We start from the raw sequence: 19,957 nt of genomic DNA on the forward strand, positions 1-19,957 counted from the left end.
GTTATTTTGGGAGCTGGGGGTCATCAATTTTGTACACATGTACTAGGAGGGGTCAGCAATTTTGTGGGGGTCAAAAATATGTTTAAAATTATGCTTAGAAATTATGGGAAGGGGAGTGGGGGTCATTGATTTTGTACATGATGGGGGGGTTGGGTGGTGTGTTTACTTATTTTGTACATAAATTTTAGGGGGTCATTCACATTGTACATGCTTCTTCATAAAAATCATCATCAACCCCCAGCCATAAATTATGAACAGTCCCTTAGATTCCAATTCATCGGTCCGCTTTTGAGCCAAACAGACTAGTACCAGTTTGACTAACATTCTTTCAATTCACCAGATATAGAGTATAGAGACTATTGGCAGCGTTTGTATCTGCATCAGAAGTTCCTGTGTCTTGTTTTGAATAATCCATCTATTATTTTATATGATAGTTATGAAGCAGAAACAGCTAGGGGTAATATTTTTTTTTTTTCAGTCATTCTATAAATAAACAATGTTCATGATGTATTTTTGCCTAGTGGAGTATCTTTGGAAATAGTGTTGGAATATTGTAGTTGAGTGATCTGCCCATTTATGAATTGCCCCTGTGCTTGTCTGCAGAAACACCCATATTTCAACAACCCCTGTTTAAACTTGTTTTGAATATAAACAATAATTTGATGGTCATGAAACATTACATTTATGTACAGGGCTAAAAAGTAGCCTCTGTGCTGTGACCTCATTTGCTATTGTATGGGGTAACCAACTTTATCGGATTGATTTATAGCATTGATAACTCTTTCCATAATATAAGTACACCAAATAACCACTGTGCTATTCAGTACTGAACATGTAGTGAAGACAGCGACTTCAAGTCAAGGCCTAGCCATATCACCATGAGATGTTTTATGCAATAATCATGGGAACCATAACCACAGTATTGAATTGCCATTATTTAATTCAACTTTTGTTTGCAGATGAGCAAGTGATGTTCAAGTGACCTGATCCGGTAGAAACAAGTTGTTCATAACATTGACCTCACGTGAACAGTGGCTTGGCAATATCAGCGATGGCTCCCTGGACGTTACTTACTGCTCTGTATGGGTGTGTACCTCAGTATGGGTCTACTTCAAGATCCAGTTTCAAACCTCAGTGATGCCATCCCTCAGCAAATTCAAATTCAATGTACACAGTTTCTAGATTAAGTTTAACTACTCCTTGTATTGTTTGCCATTTTAGTGTTGTGTATTACTGTAATCAGATCTTACTTCACCCTACCACTGAACAAAAGTCTGAAGAAATCTTGTTATGTTTCATGTGAGAAACTCCTTTCATTATACCAATCACAGTGTTACTTTCAAAATTGAAAGGAGACAGTCGGAATGTGTTTTTGCAATCTTTCGACCTCAAAAACTTTCACTCCAGGTGTTCTGAGTGTCAGTTACACACTTTTCGTCTGTCTCCTTTCAATTTTGTATATGATCGCCATCACAAGGGCAGTCCATGCCATATGACACGAGAAAGCTGTTATTTATATTTGTTGATGTTAACTTCTTGTTGTCACTACACTGGCTGTGCAGTTGATAAGAAAGGTCAGTCTGATGTGGCCTGAAATGGTTTGTGCTCAGATTTTTGTTTATTGGTCCCTCAAGGTGGGGGGGGAGATTAATTTCTGACATTTATGTAGAGTAAGCTGTTGTTCATTGAGCTAATGAAGTCTCAGATATTGTGCATATAGATCAGTGTCTGGAGACAATAGTGTGTCCCAGTGTATCAGCTCCAATCATTAGAGTCGATGATAACCTTCACCTTCTGTACATGGTCTCAGATAGTAATGGAGTAGTTACAACATCTCCTTACTGTGATTGTTCATGATTTTAGTATGTTACATGATTCATCTATACTTATCCAGTATGTGTCATACTGATCAAAGTCATAATTTTTTATAAAAACTTGCTTCAATATTGTTTTTTGTTTGCCATGGTTGCAGATATTTGTATTCATATAATTAATTCCTTCCTGTTTCGTCAGGTAGCTCAATATTTCGGGAACTGATGTGGTGATTCACTTCAAAAGTGGGTTTGAAATTGAATGGCAGTCAGAGAACACTGACTGATCTTTGAGCAGTAATCCATGCTATTGGTATCAGCCTGATCACACATTGTGTCGTAAATTTTGCCAGGTACACACAGTGACACACAACCAGCCAGGTCACACACTGTGACACACAACCAGCCAGGTCACACACTGTGACACACAATCACCCAGGTCACACACTGTGACACACAATCACCTGGGTCACACTGTGACACACAATCACCTAGGTCACACACTGATGGTTGATTTGGTTGGTTGGTTGGTTGGTTGGTTGGTCTGTTGCTTAAGGCTGTGCTCAGCAATATTCTAGCTATATGGCGGTTGTCCGTAAATAATCGAGTCTGGACCAGACAATCCAGTGATCAACATCATGGGCGTCGTTCTACACAATTGGGATACGATGACATGTCAACCAAGTCAGCCAGCCTGACCACCGATTAGTCGATTAGTCGCCTCTTACAACAAGCATGGGTTACTGAAGACCAATTCTACCCCCAATCTTCACAGGTAGCATTTCATGAAAATGAAATACAACTGAAACACAAGCAACACACCCAGACTTTATAAGGTCCTGTATGTCAGGGCTTAAGTTCTACTTTAACTGAACAATCTACACAAAAATTCGAGAATTTTAATGTGTCATATTGTAAAAAATTTGTTTGAAAAGTGAAGTTCATTTACTTTCTATCAATTTACCCATTGATGTAACATTCTGAATAACTTCCTGTCGAGTAGTATAGGGAATAGTGGAACCGGACCGCATAGGTACACCATGCCTAGGAGCTCCATACTAACTAATTTGGCTCCCACAGCCACAAAAAAAATTAGTGTTTTTCACAAAACCATTCCGGACCACTTTTCGTCTCCCTTTGCAAGTGCATTCGAATTAGAGATATGCGGGAGTATGGATATAGAAAAAAAAGCCAGGAACCAAGCTATCGCGCGAAGCCTATGCTGAGATCTGATCGGGTCGTTTGTCCCTTCGGAAGCGAAGAGAAAGTACCACATATCGCAAGCCAGATATGCACGAATCCGAGGTGGTATAAACCCCAAGCCACAGACAACAACTTCCGACAAGTCTTCGAGACCCTGCCGGAGAAGTGTCCCCATGTGTTGCTTCCAGACCGAGAGAAACAAATCCTGGAGAAATCGGGACACACCTTCTAAGAGCGATACCAGATCCCTCTCAGTTCCTCGAGCTCTATTTGCTGTGCTTTCGCCAATTTGTAGAAGACGGCAAAATAGTTTATTACGTCTACATCTACCCACCCAACCAATTTCGACCCGCAGCAGGCAAACTTTGAATCGGTCTCGCCGACAACTACTGCCCAGAACCCAAGGACAAACACAGCCGATGCACCGACTACCTCGCCGCTATATTGGAACTCCCCACTCTCTTCGAACCAGACAACTCTACATGCAAGTGTGGCACCATCGACCACTGCGTCGGCAGCAATAAATGCGTTCTCTGGAAAAACAAAGCGATAGACTACACACCCCAGGAGCCACTCCCACTCGAAGTTCCGGGAGAAATCGCGATCCCCTACTGTCTCTCGAACATAGAAAACCTGTACGACAACAACTGCCTCTTCTGGTGCCTGTGATACCAACGCCTCCTCGACAAATTGGCGGACAATTGTCCATGCGAGAATGATTCTTGTATCTTCCTGCAGCTATTTGGAAAAGCAGAGCCACTACGGAGACGGAACAATATTTGGCATACCCCCTTGCCCAAATACGGAGGGTTTAATGTCGTACGACTGTTTCAACGTTCCTGACAACAAAACATGGTTAAAACGTCAATCATATTTATCGATTTTGGCGATTATGTATTAAAAGCCTATTATTATTAGGAAATAACTTGTTCGTGAGCAATTTTCGTCATCTCAAATGATTGAATAACCAAAATGTTTCACGTCCATTTATACAAAGCATCCATTTCAAGCACATCTGGGAGAGACTCTGTTTAACAATAGTGGGACATCATGCAACTTATAAGCTTCGTCCAAAGGTTTCAGATTGGATCACATTCTTTCGAAAGAACAGAATTGAAATCGACGTCGATGAGTGAGTTTAGTTTTACGCCGCTTTTAGCAGTATTCCAGCAATATCACGGCGGGGGAAACCAGAAATGGGCTTCACACATTGTGCCCATGTGGGGACTCGAACCCGGGTCTTCAGCGTGACGAGCGAACGCCTTACTACTAGGCTACGCCACCGCTCGTGAAGCTTGGAAGGAGACGAAATACATGTAGTTTGTAAAGGGCACTTACTTCCCTCCCGCTGCTTCGCACTCTCCGGTCTGGTGCAGCAGCAGCAAGTACTCAACAAACAGAAAAACAGCAGTCTACTCTTATGATCTGTTGTCACCCTTTAAATGTGCCGTATAATAATATTGCTTGACAGAATGATCTAGCTTAGCACAGGAGCGCACATGTATTATAGAACAATACATGAAACATGTACTCCAAATATTCACCAACCGTCTGTATATTAACATTCACTCAAAATAATGGAAAAGTGTGATATATAAATTCATAATACAATTTGGGTTCGAAGTTAAACGAACCGGGTACCGAACTGCTTGTGTAAACTCATCCCGTACAACAAACTGACATTAGACCCGTGCAGATCCAGGTACGACTTGGCCTTAGGCAACCTGTGCTGAAGGGATGGTGTGATCAGGCTCGCTGACATGGTCTACACATATCATGGTATTCCAATTGATAATCATGATGTCACATTCTACCTCCATGTGACAGGAATACTGCAGTGTGTGCTGCGTTAAACAGCAAACCAACATGGATGTAAGTCCGCCGTGAAGGTGAAGTCCGGGTAAAGCACCCTTAAAATACCACCTCAACATTTGATAGCGCAGTGTGTATGTATTACCTCCCTTTGAATGTAAGGCTTTGTTTTGTCGCAAGCGGGAAGAGTAATACAGCTCCTTCTGGCCAGTTATAATAATAATAATAATGCTTATTTTTGCGCCTAGAATCCAACACGATGCTGCTCTCTGGCGTATAAGTCCGTACATTCGCTTCTCAGGTACCCATTTTGAACAGCTGGGTGGACTGAGTGCAATGTGGACGAAGTGCCTTGCCCAGGGACACAACACAGTATGAGACCCAGGTCACAAATTTTGCTGTCTCCACCGGGTTTCGAACCCGGGCCTTTGGCGTGAGAGGCCAGCACGCTAACCACTACACCACCGTGCTCTTGTTATATTAAAGAACATTAGAATGTTTTTTTTATGTTTGGAAAACCCCAAACAAACTTACGTTCAATATTTTATTTTATACAAGGAAAGCGTACTAAAATATGTTTTTCGATGACATATGTTAAACTTTTATTAATCCTAATCTGGATAGTGGATTCTAAAGACCAACTCTTCATTAGGATACTAATACCTATGCCATTGATGTGGAAATTGAGGTTTCACTTACATATCAGACGTGTAATAGTGCATTACCTAGTCATCGACTGACTGATCTCTCCATACATGGCTGGTGAAGACCCCGAAACGTTCATGCGAAAAATTAATACCAAAGTTGTACTCCATAACATGTCTCACTGCTGCCTGTTTCACGACAATGTCTATTAATCACTGACAATTATTGATTCCTTTTAATCGTTTCTCGCTAAGATTTTCACAAAGAGTGGGTTTTCTGAGCTTCTGTAACTATCTAAATATTTACAACGCCAAAAAATAACACGTGCGGAAATCTACGTGACATGGCTTGTAGTCAGTCGGATGTTTCGCATGACGTCACACTACATTACTTGAATTGTTTGAAATATTTCTGACACATAATGGCGACGGGGCCCAGGAATTCAGCAGGTATTCCTTCCCCCTACATACATACAAATGGCTATATTTGAAGCAGTTCTAGCCTTTTATGAGTGAGTGAGTAAGGTTTTTCACCGCTTTTCACAATATTCCAGGTTACTGTTGTACAAAGCGATCTTAGCGCTAAGGTGACCTAACTCGGAGTAACTCCCAGACCTTGACATAGTGTGAGTGAGTGAGTTTTAGTTTTACGCCGCTTTTAGCACTATACCAGCAATATCACGGCGGGGCCACCAGAAATGGGCTTCACACATTGTACCCATATAGGGAATCGAACCAGGGTCTTCGGTGTGACGAACGAACGCTTTAATCACTAGGCTAAAACACACACACAAACACACACACAAAAAAACAAAACAAAACCCCAAACAAACCCACCACCACCGGTCTGAACAGTCTGGCCCCTACTGTATCATACCTGTGTTAAAAACCTGTGTCAGCAGGGAGCGCTCACTCGACCGGCCTTCCTCTGGGAAAAGTCAGTCAGTTTGGTTTATCGCCGCCTATCATTTCAGTTACATCACGACTTCTCAACTTCACATGGGAGGGAACCCAGAAGTGATGACTGTCTTAAGACGTTTTCCACATAGTGTCGTCAAAAACAGAAATATTCATAAAGCGTACGGGAATTCAATACCAAGATCAGAGGCGCCTGGTGCACAAAGGGACGCAACTCCATGACGTACACGTACACCAGTGTTTGCCCTTAACCCTGAAAAGCTGCAGGCCCTAAGGGCCCAGAAACATAAAAAGTTGTGGGTCCTGATGAGAATGTGTAGGGCCTATATTTTAATATGGAAATAATACTCTTAGTTATTGGGGATGAAAAAGCTGTCCGCCATAAGGACCTGCAAAAAACAAAAGCTGAGGGTCCGAGTGGTTTTCAGTCGGTCTGGGGCCCGAGGACCGGCGTTAATTTCGAAGGCTGGTACACACTCACATAGTAATAGATTGATTGAGTTCAGTTATATTCAGTATTGCCGCACTGAGCAATACTACAGCGATATTGCGGCGGTTTGCAGATAATCGAGTCTGGACCAGACAATCCAGTGATCAACATCATCGTAAAGTTCTACAAGGCCTATTCGATGGACCATATATACTCTCGGTCGACCTTCACCTACAACGTTGACAGTATTGATTGCAGAATGCGTCCGCGAAAACATAAATAGCATCACTAACAGAATTGTGTTCCAACTGAACCACATGTGATCATTTGTAATAGTGTCACTGCATATGGGTGTTAGCTGATAACAGACGATATTGACAAAATAGTGCAGGTCGAACTAGAAATGTGCACAGTAGTATATGTTTTTTTACTCAACATATGCTCTCTCAATAACAGTGAGTGAGTTTGGTTTTGCGCCGCCTTTAATACATTATCAGCACTGCCACAGCTTGGGCCAACAGAAACGGACTTCACATACAATGTACTTTAAAAAAATGTGCCTATGTGGAAACTCAAACAAGGTCCTTCGACTCTCCGTCTAGGCTATGCCGCCGCCCCACACATACTACGCTGGTGAATATATACGTAGTATTCTCTTCACAGTAAGCTGGCATTATCGGATATACAGACCGCGCCCTTACTCTGACTACGTACTTATACACTGTACTGCTAATATGCTGCGTACACACTCTAATAATCTGGTAACTTTCAGATGTCCTAGTTATACACCACAGCTGCGTTTAAAACATTCTGGGTATCTCGTCTCACCTACTACGTCCACTATGGTCAAAACTAACAGGCCTACAACTGAACGCAAACCCACAGCACGTACAGTGTACACGAGCTCTGCACGCTGTCCCAGGATGAGACTGCATATCACATCTCGACGTGGAATCAGTAATATGAGTCATCCGTTTTGTAGAATACTTCAGGTGTCACGATGAGCACTGAAAGCACCTATGACACTGATAGTCACATGTGACGAGAAGATTTAGGCCATAACCGTTTGTGTAATTCCGGGAAATTGTAAACATTAATCTTGCCGCCAATAACGATGTTGCTGAATAGAAAATAATCTTGCTTTATAATTAAATACTACTTAATTATTCGTAATCAGTAGGCTTGTTGATAATATATATATTCAAACAATATTGTGATTAAAAATGTGAAGATCTTTACAAACATATAGCATTTCATTACTGCGTTATTGCACTAACGTATCGTACAACCCATAAAACCTAGCTTACTTTGACCCAGGTGACCTAGTCTCGCCAGCCAATCAGCATTGCGCTCTAGAGGGGGGTAGCGCAATTGATGTAATTGTACTAGACCACATTTTTGTTTGTGATGGAGCAAGCACAACTGACCGCCATGTTGGATGTGAAATCATTGCTGGCTGTGCAAAAATATTGCTCAAATTCGGACATTAGGCAAACTCGTTGGTCATTTCTGACAGTAATCATAGAATTTAGAAGATATTAACTTTCATTGGGATACGTTTCAGCACCACAAATGCGACGAATTACAGCGCAATCGACTGGTGATGAGACTAGAGGGTTCGTATAAAGCAGGACGTGGCGAAGTCACGTGATTTGTCCGGGTACATTACGCATCTTTCATATCGGAATTGCATCGGCGATTTCACTCCACCTGGTCTGTGATTGACATTTTCAACAACGTTGATTTATTTGAGAACTTCAAGTATGTGTGGTACACTATTTTGATCATGCATATCTGGTCTAGGAGGCACTAAAGTAAAGATAATGATATATGACAAAAGTCACGTGCTTCGTGATATTTCCCGTCTTGTGTCTGTGTCAGTCGACTGGTGACAATTCATCAGAGACAATAGGCATGATTGAACTCTGTCGAATCATACATAATAAGTCTACACCTTGTGCTTTTTGAGAATAATTGTCAAATGATTTTCAGAATTGCATGTCGAGTCCACTCCCTCTGAGGATATGTTGTATGGCCGCAATGGCTCCCGCGCTTACTGAGGCGGCTAGTCAGGTCAGAATTAAAGCGACACTACCAGCTACAACGACGCCATCAGTTACTACCCCGACTACGGTTCTAAACGGCAAGGATCACAAATTGACGGTACAACACGAATTAGCGGTAGTTGATAGTCGCCTGTCCCTGGACAAGGTGCAGAGGTCTACCAAACAAGTGACCAATTTAGCAGGTCACCTGCTAAACGGAGGTCACAGTGTAAAATTGAACACCTGCAATCTTGCAACTAATCTCCAAAATTTAGGGGTTACCGCAGCCATCTCGAATCTCCACAAGAAAGAAGTGTCGGCATTCCAGAGTGAATTTATCAAGTCTTTTGTAAAGCTTGAGAAAGGAGGTATGAATCAACCTGCATCTAAAAATGAAAACACAAAGCCTGAAACGTTATCACCGAAAGAACCATCTGAGAGTACATCATTCGTTAATGGAAAGTCATCAGTGCCCGATGTTGTGAAGGATGAACAGAAAAGTTGTGAAAGAGACATATCTTCAGATCCGAACACTTCTTCCAATGTGGATAGCAAACTGAGTGGAAATGATGCCATAATTAAAGGTCAGGAAGAAGATACAAGTTCATGTCCTTCAAACTCCAAACTTGACTTGGAAAATAATGAAAGTGTTAAGACGACTGAAGATCTGAAAGAATGTGTTTCAACATCACAACATCAACTTCATCGAAGGGCAGAGTTTCTTTTGCGTCGTCTACGCCGAATTCAGGGACGTCAAATAGAAAATCATACTAGACAGCAACTTCACCATTTTGTAGAATATCAACATAAGAATTTAGAAACTGTTGTGAAGTCTATTAATGCACCAGTAACTGGCACTGAACTAAAAACAGAATTATTACAAAGTGAAGATGTGAAAAATCTCTCTACAGCTGCCCTTGTAAATTTAGTTAGAAAGCTTCAGGCACCTAAGAACTTATCACTGAATCAACGCCTTGTCCATCCGCCGAAAACAGAGGCAGTGATTCAAACGACGACAAATATTTTGAAAATGGACAAGTCTGTGCGGAATGAATCTGAAACAGCAGCTGATCACATGTGTTCAACGATCAAGAGCCTTGAATCAGTGGTCGACTCAGATGCAACAGAGAGCAGCTCTGGTGGAGAAAGTTGTGATGAGTTTGATGGAGATCTTGTAAAGGAAAAGAAAGGTCCTTCTCCGCCACTGTAAGTGTTTGGGTATTATTTTTATAACTGATTGTACATATGACATTTATGCCTTCCACTCTGCTTCCTGATATGAATTTATCATGTTTTGATATTGCATAAGCTAGGGGAAAACTAAGGCCTTGAAAGAAGGCCTTCCTTACCCATAATGGTTAAAAATTGAAAGTCACGTATATTTGTTTCAGGAATAAGTCACCTTGTGTCTTAAGAACCTAATCCGGTAAGAGTTCCGCCCGTAACCCCCACTTGAAATGTATTGTATTTATTAGGATTATTTCGAGGGTTTAGGGTGAGGGTTTAGGTTTAGGGTTAGGGTTAGGTACAGGTATAGGCTGTTTATAAAATAAACATAGGCATATATTCTTAGGCATATAATGATTTATTAAAAACCCGGGGGTTACGGGAGGAAATCTTTCCCCGAATCCAGCTGACAATATAAAACACACTTTAGTTGGGGGTCTGAAAAGTGCTGAAACATGCTTTTTGCTTTGGTCAGTATGATGCATGTTATTCTGATCATGTGATGGCAAACATGTTGGGTTACTGACAGAAAACAAGGAACTAGACTACTTCATCACACTGGGATGGTTAGAAGAATGAAAGATGTGTCTTCGTCTTGTCTTTGAGGGTGAATGTTGAACTGTTTGGATGAAGATGGATGTTGTGTTTTTAAAACGTTTGCCATGAGGATGTGCCTGTTAAAGCCCTACTGTTTTATGAAATGCTATTGCTGTAATTTCACACCCAAACCTTAGTATGAGGCTGGTTATATATTATGTATTGTACAGGTATGAGCGAATGGAACTTAGTCATGTTAGCATGTACATGATCATTATATGTAGGACTGAAACTGTTATCCAGAATGATCCTATTTAAGAGATGCATGAGTTGTCCTTTCTCCCTGAATGTTATACTTCACATGGTGAAAAATGCTATTTGCTTGAAATAGAAAATTGCAACAGGATATGTGTATTGTGTCAACATTAACAAAACCTAAGCAATTCAGAAAGTTCTAGAGTTTAGTCAATTGGGGAAGACCACTAACAGGGTAAAGTGGTCTTCAAGTTTACGTTGACATTCTTATGGTGGTCATGCATGATTGCTCTCAGCAGTCTGGCTAGCTGTTATCGGCCACCAATCAGTAGCTGGTGACTGGGGGATAATAATAGAACATCTCTCAAAGATCGTAATGCAGCTGTGGGTCATGACCCAGAAGGGGAATCCCCTTTCTTATTGAGAACATTTCCTTGAAATATCATTACAAATGTCTTTAGTGCCAGTGTTTCCTGTTTTGTTCCCCATGTTTACAGTGAATGAGGAATATGAAGTATGTATGGTAGATCATTTTTGTAGATCCAATATTTGCGTATAGACATACTGTGTTTAAGATTGGGTTAGTAAAATCATGAAATTGAACTGAAATGTCAACAAGGCTGAATTTTAATCCTTTATGGAAATAACAATAAGCAATTTTTGTTCATGAGATAGTATGTGCTGATGATGATATGTACAATGCATTCAGCTTTCTTTCACTTAGGTTGATCTGACCTAAAAAAATCTTACAGCTGGTCCAGTCTGTTTTCTATCTGTGTGTTGAAGTGAGTACCTTCCATGTGTTTTGTTTGGTTCCAGAGAAGTTATGGCCTTAATTGTAAGAATCTCAAGTCAGAGAGAAAAGTAATTTCAAATCATTAAGATGCATGCTGCTCAGAGGCTTTTAGTTACAAATAGATGTGGAGATTCCCAAGTGTTAGCGCAAGAAAATAGTCTCTCTTAAATGGTTACGTATGGAAATTAATTTCAATTATTCATGTGTCCTGTTGTCAAAAGTATTTTCCAGACCTACTTTTAGAATGTGTGATGCTAACATAGTGTACATTTTGTATTTTGTTAATTTACCCACTAGAAATATTAACAATTCAGCTATCTTGTTATGTGTCAACTGTAAATGCAAAAATGCCTTTGTTCTGACCTGATTCCCATGTCCTGTAAATAATGAGAGTATGTCTGACTAATTGTCTTTAATCATGTTAATAGGACAGCATGCAGCAGAAGGTTTTTCTAAAGCCACACTTCAGCAAGTGATACAACTGAAAGGATACATTAGTGAGAAGTTAAATGCTGAAAACTGTTATGGCACCATTTGGAATTTCTGCCACACTTTTCTCATCCATAGATGCTTGTCATGAATAGCTTTTGTTAAAACTTACAGGTTTAGAATTTGTGAAATTGAAATGCTATTTTGACATGATATAGCAGATAACATCACTTCCACTGGGCTTTGCCCACATTTCTAACCTGTCAGGGATGTGATTGATCACATATCTAGGTAGTTTCTTCCTCTGCCTACTTTTGGTAGCCCATGAAGATCCTTGTTGAGGCGAGTAGTTTGATCCCTGCCAGCTGTCAATGTATGACCTACATCTTAACCGGTGATTGTATAACCTGGACTGTGGCTGTAACAAGGCGTACAGTCATAAGATTAAGCTAACAACTGTACCGCTACTACTGCTAACACCGTGTCTACGCAGTTTGCTTCCTATGTCTCTCAGTTGTAAATACACTGAAATATGCCTTCAGTTACTGATGTTCTGGTGATCACTAATTGATTGACTGGTTCCATATATAGATAAGATCAGTGGTTGAAATTAGGACATCTTAGGGACAGATATTTGTTTGATGTGATAGGTTGTTAACCTTGGCACCTTTTAACTCTTTTGCCTGTGAATGGTGAGGTAATTGCAAGAAACTTTCAACTTTATTCTTCATTTGAAACATTCAGATGTAAGTGTGTATCAATATTAGCTAGCTTTGTGAAATGGCAAGTATTCATGGTACAGTCATCCCTCGTAATAACGCTCTTTGTGATACCGCAGATTCGGTTAAACCGCGGGGTAATCAGGGGCTCCCATAAAAAAAAGTTGCCCAGTGATCACACATATTCACGTCATCGAAAAATAGCACATCAACAAATCCGCTCTTGAGCTCTTAACGTTGTAAACTAGTGAAATTCAGTGCCGATTGCAATTAACAGTGTTTATCGTACATATCCATGGTTTTTCAGATGCTTAAAACATGCAGGTTTTTTTTGCAATAATAGATGAACAGCGAAACATCGTTATAACTTTATCATAAAGACATGTCGATCATCAGCCGAGTACTTACAACGTTTGCTATGATGCAACACACCGCATAATTGCGCGGGTAAACACCGCCATCCGAGAATGTATGATGTCAGAAAACACATTTTATTTGATTAAATTCGCCAGGGTCGAATCCCCAGATGGGTACAATGTTTGAAACCCATTTCTGGTGTCCCCCGCCGTGATGTTGCTGGAATATTGCTAAAAACCTAAGTCAGTCAGTCAGTCAGTCAGTGATTAAATTCAATCCCATTTTCATTCATTAAACCTGTTTACAATAAGAACGGAGAAACCGTGAGTGAAGTGGCATTACCTCATTCCATACAACGCCCGCTTACCACATTCGTGAGGGTCCATTTTTTTACGTCTACCGCAATAGAACCAATTTCACATTTTTCTCAGCAATCACGAACAGATTACAGCCTTGTCATCCATTGACCCCAAGACCCGCGTTATTGACTCATTGAAGTCATATTTGACAATTAAGTGCCAACATTTTGTTTTTACAATCAAAGTGGCAGGTACCGCGGGAAGTCAGCGGTGACTTGTCAAACTGTCTCCTACGTAAAATGTATCCAACCAGGTAACCCAAAGTGCTTAGCAATGCTAATTATTATGTAAAATAAGTTCGTAGAAAACATGCATTATACTTATACGATAGCAATATATAAGATCTCTGTTAGAATAACTGCTTGACATATAAATTATTCTGATAATGGAATAGAAATTCTTTGATGTTATATTTTCGGATCGTTTTTAACTGAATCACCGGTACATTGGACCAAAACATCGATCTGTGCCCAGCTGATTGCTATTTCCGACTTAGTTGAATAACAGGTTGCATGACAGGAACAACAATTGAATTATCATGTCTTGTGATGTTTGATTGCAAGTTTCATGTACACACATCTGTTTTCATTTACAAAGTTTTTTTGGGTTTTTTCACCTCCAACGATACAATATATAGTTTTGACTGGGCACAATACACAAAATAGCAGTTTTGTTATGTCCATGGAAAATACGATTTTCCTTGGCCTTTGTTCCGCGTTATGTAATCGTTACTATAACGTGGGTGTCTAATAACGCAAGGGGTCATCCATGGACCCCAAGACCCGCGTTATGGCAAGGGATGCCTGTATGTGTGGATAGGGGTGACGTCCATGAGGTTAGATGCAGTATGTTGTATAGTGTGTGGTATAGGTGTTTGGGTTGTCATTATTATTAGGTCCAGTATTGACATTTCTTTTCAAAAGTATCATGATATTTTGATCAGTGATCAGAGGCCCAGATAAGCTGCGTATCCGGGTAAAATACGCATAGAAAATTTCCAATTACGCATTGGAAAAATAATTGTTGCGTACCAATTACGCATTTAAAATGTTAGATACGCAAAAAGTTTAAAACAAATGCGTACGGAATGTATTTATGAAAATAGCTTGCGTAATGAAAAAGACATCGATTGCTATCAAGTTGTACTGTTAGTATAGGACAAGTGTTGTACTGTCAGTATAGGATGAGTGATTTTTTAAGAAATCATTTCCATTATATTAAAGTTGGTTTTGATTAGGTATGACATAAGGCAGAACATACCTGCTTAGTAAACTTACTCAATGACATATACTTAGGTGAGTAAAATGACTGAAATAGGCACATATTTGAAAGCAGTGGGTAACGGAAAATGAAATACGCACTCAACATTCATAATACCCACTCCAAAAAAATACAGTGGGTACAGTACCCACTTGAGCTAAATCTTATCTGGAGCTCTGAGTGATAGACAAATTATTCTGTATGTATGTTGATACAAAGTACTGTTTCATTCTGAATATCAACTGGCTGTATTAAATGCTAAAAATTTAATTTTCTGTGGTTTCATTATCAATCTTAACTATATTTCAGTGTATGATTGTGGAATTGAGAAATGATGCTTTTACAGGTCCTACTTTCATTACCTCAAGGTCACCCAGGTCAGGGTAGGTCACCCTGATGCTTGTACATAGAAGCAGCTGGTTTGGATCCAGTGGTTATGTAATGTTGATAAGGCTGACTTTCTGTCACTGTTTTGGATGTAGCACATTCTTTAAGTGGTGGTTGGGTAGCATAGTGGTTAAAGCATTCGCTCGTCATGCCAAAGGTCCAGGTTCGATTCCCCACATGGATACAGTGTGTGAAGCTCATTTCTGGTGTCCTCCGCCGTGATATTGCTGGAATATTGCTAAAAGCGGTGTAAAACCCAACTCACTCACTCACATTCTTTAAGCCACATGTTTACCTTGTTGGCGCTCAGTTACAGCCAACTTTGATACAGCTTGGTTGTTGCTGACATCAGACTGATCCAAAACTAAGAATATGACGAGAGTTTGTGGTAATAGTAGTTTTAACATTGAGCAGATTTCGCCAGAATTTCTAAGCTTTCATTTGTTGATTGGCACTGATTACAACATCTTCACATGCGAGGTACTTCCCTTTTGTTTGCATAGCGTCAGTGCAGGACGGTGAGGTCAACATGGACATTGTGGTCTTATGGTTCATTCATTTCTGTTACATTGATAAACATAATGAAGTTAGATTATAATATTTTATGCCATGATAGTGCCATTGCATACTGTTGTTATACAACGGTAGTAGTGGAAATAGCCCCTATCATCACGGCCATTGGAAACATGGCCTGTCCTGAGTACGGTACAATGTTGAAGGCTTAACCATTGTGCTTGATGAACAACTACTGTATGACAGGGATCCCTCTGGGTGAAAAAAGTGGAAGAAAATTGGATTTCTTGATAGTATTATAGGTCAGGGTTTTACAGAGACATGTGGCAGTCATGGTGACTCAAAGTAAATGTTTAAATGTAAATATGCAAGTCATGAAAACATTTTATCTATCAAGAAATTTTGTTATTAAGTATACAAGCAAAGAGTGTGAAGGATAGTTTGTAATGTCCTCTTTAAGTAACCTGAAGTGCATGTTTAGTGTAATTTGGTGGAGTTACTTGGATTCAAGGTACACAGCGTGGTTAGTCTGTATCTGTGTCTGAGGTAGACACGGTCAGTCTGTATCTGTGTCTGAGGTAGACACGGTCGGTCTGTATCTGTGTCTGAGGTAGACACGATCAGTCTGTATCTGTGACTGAGGTAGACACGGTCAGTCTGTATCTGTGTGTGAGGTAGAAATGATCTGTCTGAGGTAGACACAGTCAGTCTGTATCTGTGTGTGAGGTAGAGATAATCAGTGTCTGAGGTAGACATGGTCAGTCTGTATCTGTGTGTGAGGTAGAAATAATCTGTGTCTGAGGTAGACACTGTCAGTCTGTATCTGTGTCTGAGGTAGACATGGTCAGTCTGTATCTGTGTCTGAGGTAGACACGGTCAGTCTGTATCTGTGTGTGAGGTAGAAATAATCTGTCTGAGGTAGACACGATCAGTCTGTATCTGTGTGTGAGGTAGAAATAATCTGTCTGAGGTAGACACGGTCAGTCTGTATCTGTGTGTGAGGTAGAAATGATCTGTCTGAGGTAGACACTGTCAGTCTATCTGTGTGTGAGGTAGAAATAATCTGTGTCTGAGGTAGACACTGTCAGTCTGTATCTGCTGAGGTAGACACTGTCAGTCTGTATCTGTGTGTGAGGTAGAAATAATCTGTGTGTGAGGTAGAAATAATCTGTGTGTGAGGTAGAAATAATCTGTGTCTGAGGTAGACACTGTCAGTCTGTATCTGTGTGTGAGGTAGACACAGTCAGTCTGTATCTGTGTCTGAGGTAGACACGGTCAGTCTGTATCTGTGCATTTCTGGTGTCCTCGTCGTGATATTGCTGGAATATTGCTAAAAGCAGCATAAAACCATACTCACTCACTCACTGTGTGTGAGGTAGACACGGTCAGTCTGTATATGTGTGTGAGGTAATTAGTAGACTATGATTAGATTTATGGGTTGGACATAACATGTCAAAAGCATGATGGTTTCATTGGGTACTAATGTCACAACTGCTAAACATGCAGGAGTGCCTTAGTAAAGTAAAATATTAAAACTCTGGTTACCAGATTGACTCCAATAGGATTCTAATACAGCAGGACTCTCATGTCATAGAGTGCTGCTCATGATATCATCCACCGGATTGTGTGGAGTCACTTGTTTCCAGGTAGCCATAACAGTTAACATTGCTGTGAGTGATTTAAGAAGAACTAACTGTTATGACAGATGACTTACCAATAATTGTCTTGTCCAGGTCTCATCTTGAAAGCTCAAACTAAGTTCCGTATTTTTTGTTTGTGCAGACATCGACGGGCAGACTGGAAGTGGGCGTTTGAGCGAGCTTCTGTAGCCGCCCGATGGACATGGCTGCAAGCACAGGTGTCAGATCTGGAATATCGAATTCGTCAACAGAGTGAGATTTATAAACAGATACGGAACAGTAAAGGCAGCATTGTTCTGGGGGGATGCTCCGTCACCTCAGAATCTATTGACTCGCTTTCACCCTGCAGCAGTTAAAACTACTGCCAGGCCTGCAGGCTCAGATAATCGTGTAACTAGTCTAGATCAGAAAAATGAGATGTCCCCGTGTAACATTTCCACTGTGTTGTCAAATGTTGACAAACAAGCCTCCCGCCTCTCTCAGTCCCTTGGAAACTGTCTTTCACCTCAACAAAACAGTATCAAATCTAGTACACCTTCTACAGGACGATCATTAAATGGATTTATTGAGTCACCAATAGGTAATTCTGATGATGCTAATTCGGATACCCCTGTTGCCGATGTTCGGTTGTTAGTGGACAAGTCTGACATATCGGTAGTTGATCCAACGACACAAGCAGCTAGGTGCCGACCATTACGTAGTTACAGAAAGCGCAAGTTGTTGAGGACGTTTGGTTTACATCAGACCAGTCGTAAGGCTGCTCGGCTCTCTACCGTCAAGTGTGAATGTTATCCGCCTGTGATGCCATGCCCCTTGTGTGGGGGGCGCTATAATAACGCACAAACTGTCCAGCCAGATGTCATGCCTGTGCAGGAACGAGTCTCACTCTTGGATGCATCGTTCCATCCTGTTCTGTCGTTCCCTCAAGGTAAGTGTTTTGTTGATGACAGTGTAACAATACAGTGTTTGTCAGGGGGCCCGTGTAACCCTAATGTTAAATCTTAAAGTTTAGAATATTGCAGTGTTTAGATTTATATAGAATGGGATAACACTTCTAGGACTCCGTGTTCCGTGTTTACTCATAATATCATACTATCATGTTATGGATCCTGTTACTAATGGTACACGTGAAGATCTGGGTTAGAATTGATCTTCAGTAATCCATGCTTGTCACAAGAGGCAACTAACAGAATTGGGTGGTCAGGCTCGCTGACCTGGTTGACACATGTCATCATATCCCAATTGTGTGGATTGATGCTCATGCTGTTGAACACTGGATTGTCTGATCCAGACTCGATTATTAACAGACTGCTGCCATATGGCTGGAATATTGCTGAGTGTGGTGTAAAACTCAACTCACTCACTCACTGTTACTAATGGGGCAGTGGGGAAGTCTAGTGGTTAAAGCGTTAGCTCTTCGCGTGTCGGAGACCCGGGTTTCATTCCCCTTATGGATCAACCTTTTCCTGATTATGTGACATGTCAAGTTTGTTGGTAACTCTGTACATGTTATGGTTGCAAGTAATTTGGCTCAGTGTCATGTATGGGTCAGTTCACTGGATTGCAGTCATGCATAGTTTCCCAAAATGTCTTCATTCAGCAGAATTGTCTTAAACATGCATTATTTGAGAAAGGGCATTATTTCATCAGCTAATGATTTGTATATTGAAGTATTTTAATGTGAAGTTTTACAGTGGGAAATCTTCAGTAATGGGTGCTTTCTAAAAAGTGAACAAGGGTTGTGTTGAGAATAGCCTATTTATGTACTGAGATACAATGTAATGTTTTGCCTCCGGCAGCCTGGCTACAGTTGAACAAAAGATTCTTTTGTCTGATCTACATTTAGAACATCATTTAAAATCATTGCCTGTGAAGTAAATGTAACTAATTTTCAGGTATTTCTTGTCTTGAAGTTTAATTGGGGAAAGTCCTCCTTTTATGCTTCAATGTCTGTGTCAAATGCAGAATTGTATGTTGTGTTGGGGGGCACGTGGGACCCAGTCGCCTAAGGTGCTGGAGTTTACTGTGCAGTGTTGTCCCATGATCGTGGGTTAAGTCACATCATGTTTCTAGTACTGTCAGCACCTTGCTAAACGTCGGAGAAATGCATCACTTCATGCTTTCCTCTTACTATTTAGCTAATGTGTGAAGCCCATTTCTGGTATCCTGTGATATTGCTGGAATATTGCTAAAAAGTGGCGTAAACTAAACTCGCTCACTCCATGTAGATACTTCATGGAACTACTTTCATGATGAATATGGACCATTGAGTAATGCATTCTGAAACATTGGGCTATGATAATACATTTAATCATTTAGTCTGAACAAATTCTGTATGAAAGTGAAAAGGTCCCTTTCATTGCTGTTAAAGATCCTTTTAGTTAATGATCCTGGTGTCTCTAGATTCAAGTTGTACAGGAAGAAACGGTGAGGGGTTCACACCCACCAGTGTTTCAAACACTGCTAGATATATCTGTTGATAACAATTATTATGAGGATTATTTGATGTATGACTGAAAAATATGGGTGTTATGACTTGTGATTTATTCTTCAGCCTGCCTGCACCTAGTATATTCTGAGCTGTCAACTTCAGTAGTGTTTAGTAATATAATGTC

General features: G+C 40.5%; 2 protein-coding genes across 2 annotated transcripts in view; both read left to right on the top strand.

Annotated features, from left to right (window-relative positions):
• The window catches only part of LOC124253167 (long-chain specific acyl-CoA dehydrogenase, mitochondrial-like), a 12,319-nt gene extending 10,375 nt beyond the window's left edge, over positions 1–1,944 (top strand). Inside the window, exon 10 of the mRNA XM_046686883.1 lies at positions 960–1,944. The gene's annotated coding sequence lies outside the window, so the exon portion shown is untranslated. The remainder of the gene's footprint in view (positions 1–959) is intronic.
• A 6,271-nt stretch (positions 1,945–8,215) lies between these two features.
• LOC124253197 (KAT8 regulatory NSL complex subunit 1-like) overlaps positions 8,216–19,957 on the top strand; it is a 31,452-nt gene continuing 19,710 nt past the window's right edge. The window contains 3 exon segments of the mRNA XM_046686919.1: positions 8,216–10,069; positions 17,485–17,641; positions 17,643–18,270. Of these exon segments, the coding sequence (XP_046542875.1) occupies positions 8,817–10,069; positions 17,485–17,641; positions 17,643–18,270 (2,038 nt within the window). The 5' untranslated portion in view covers positions 8,216–8,816.

Source organism: Haliotis rubra, unplaced genomic scaffold, assembly GCF_003918875.1.
Source record: "Haliotis rubra isolate DU_JTF1 unplaced genomic scaffold, ASM391887v1 Scf534, whole genome shotgun sequence".
NCBI classification, from domain to species: Eukaryota; Metazoa; Mollusca; class Gastropoda; order Lepetellida; family Haliotidae; genus Haliotis; species Haliotis rubra.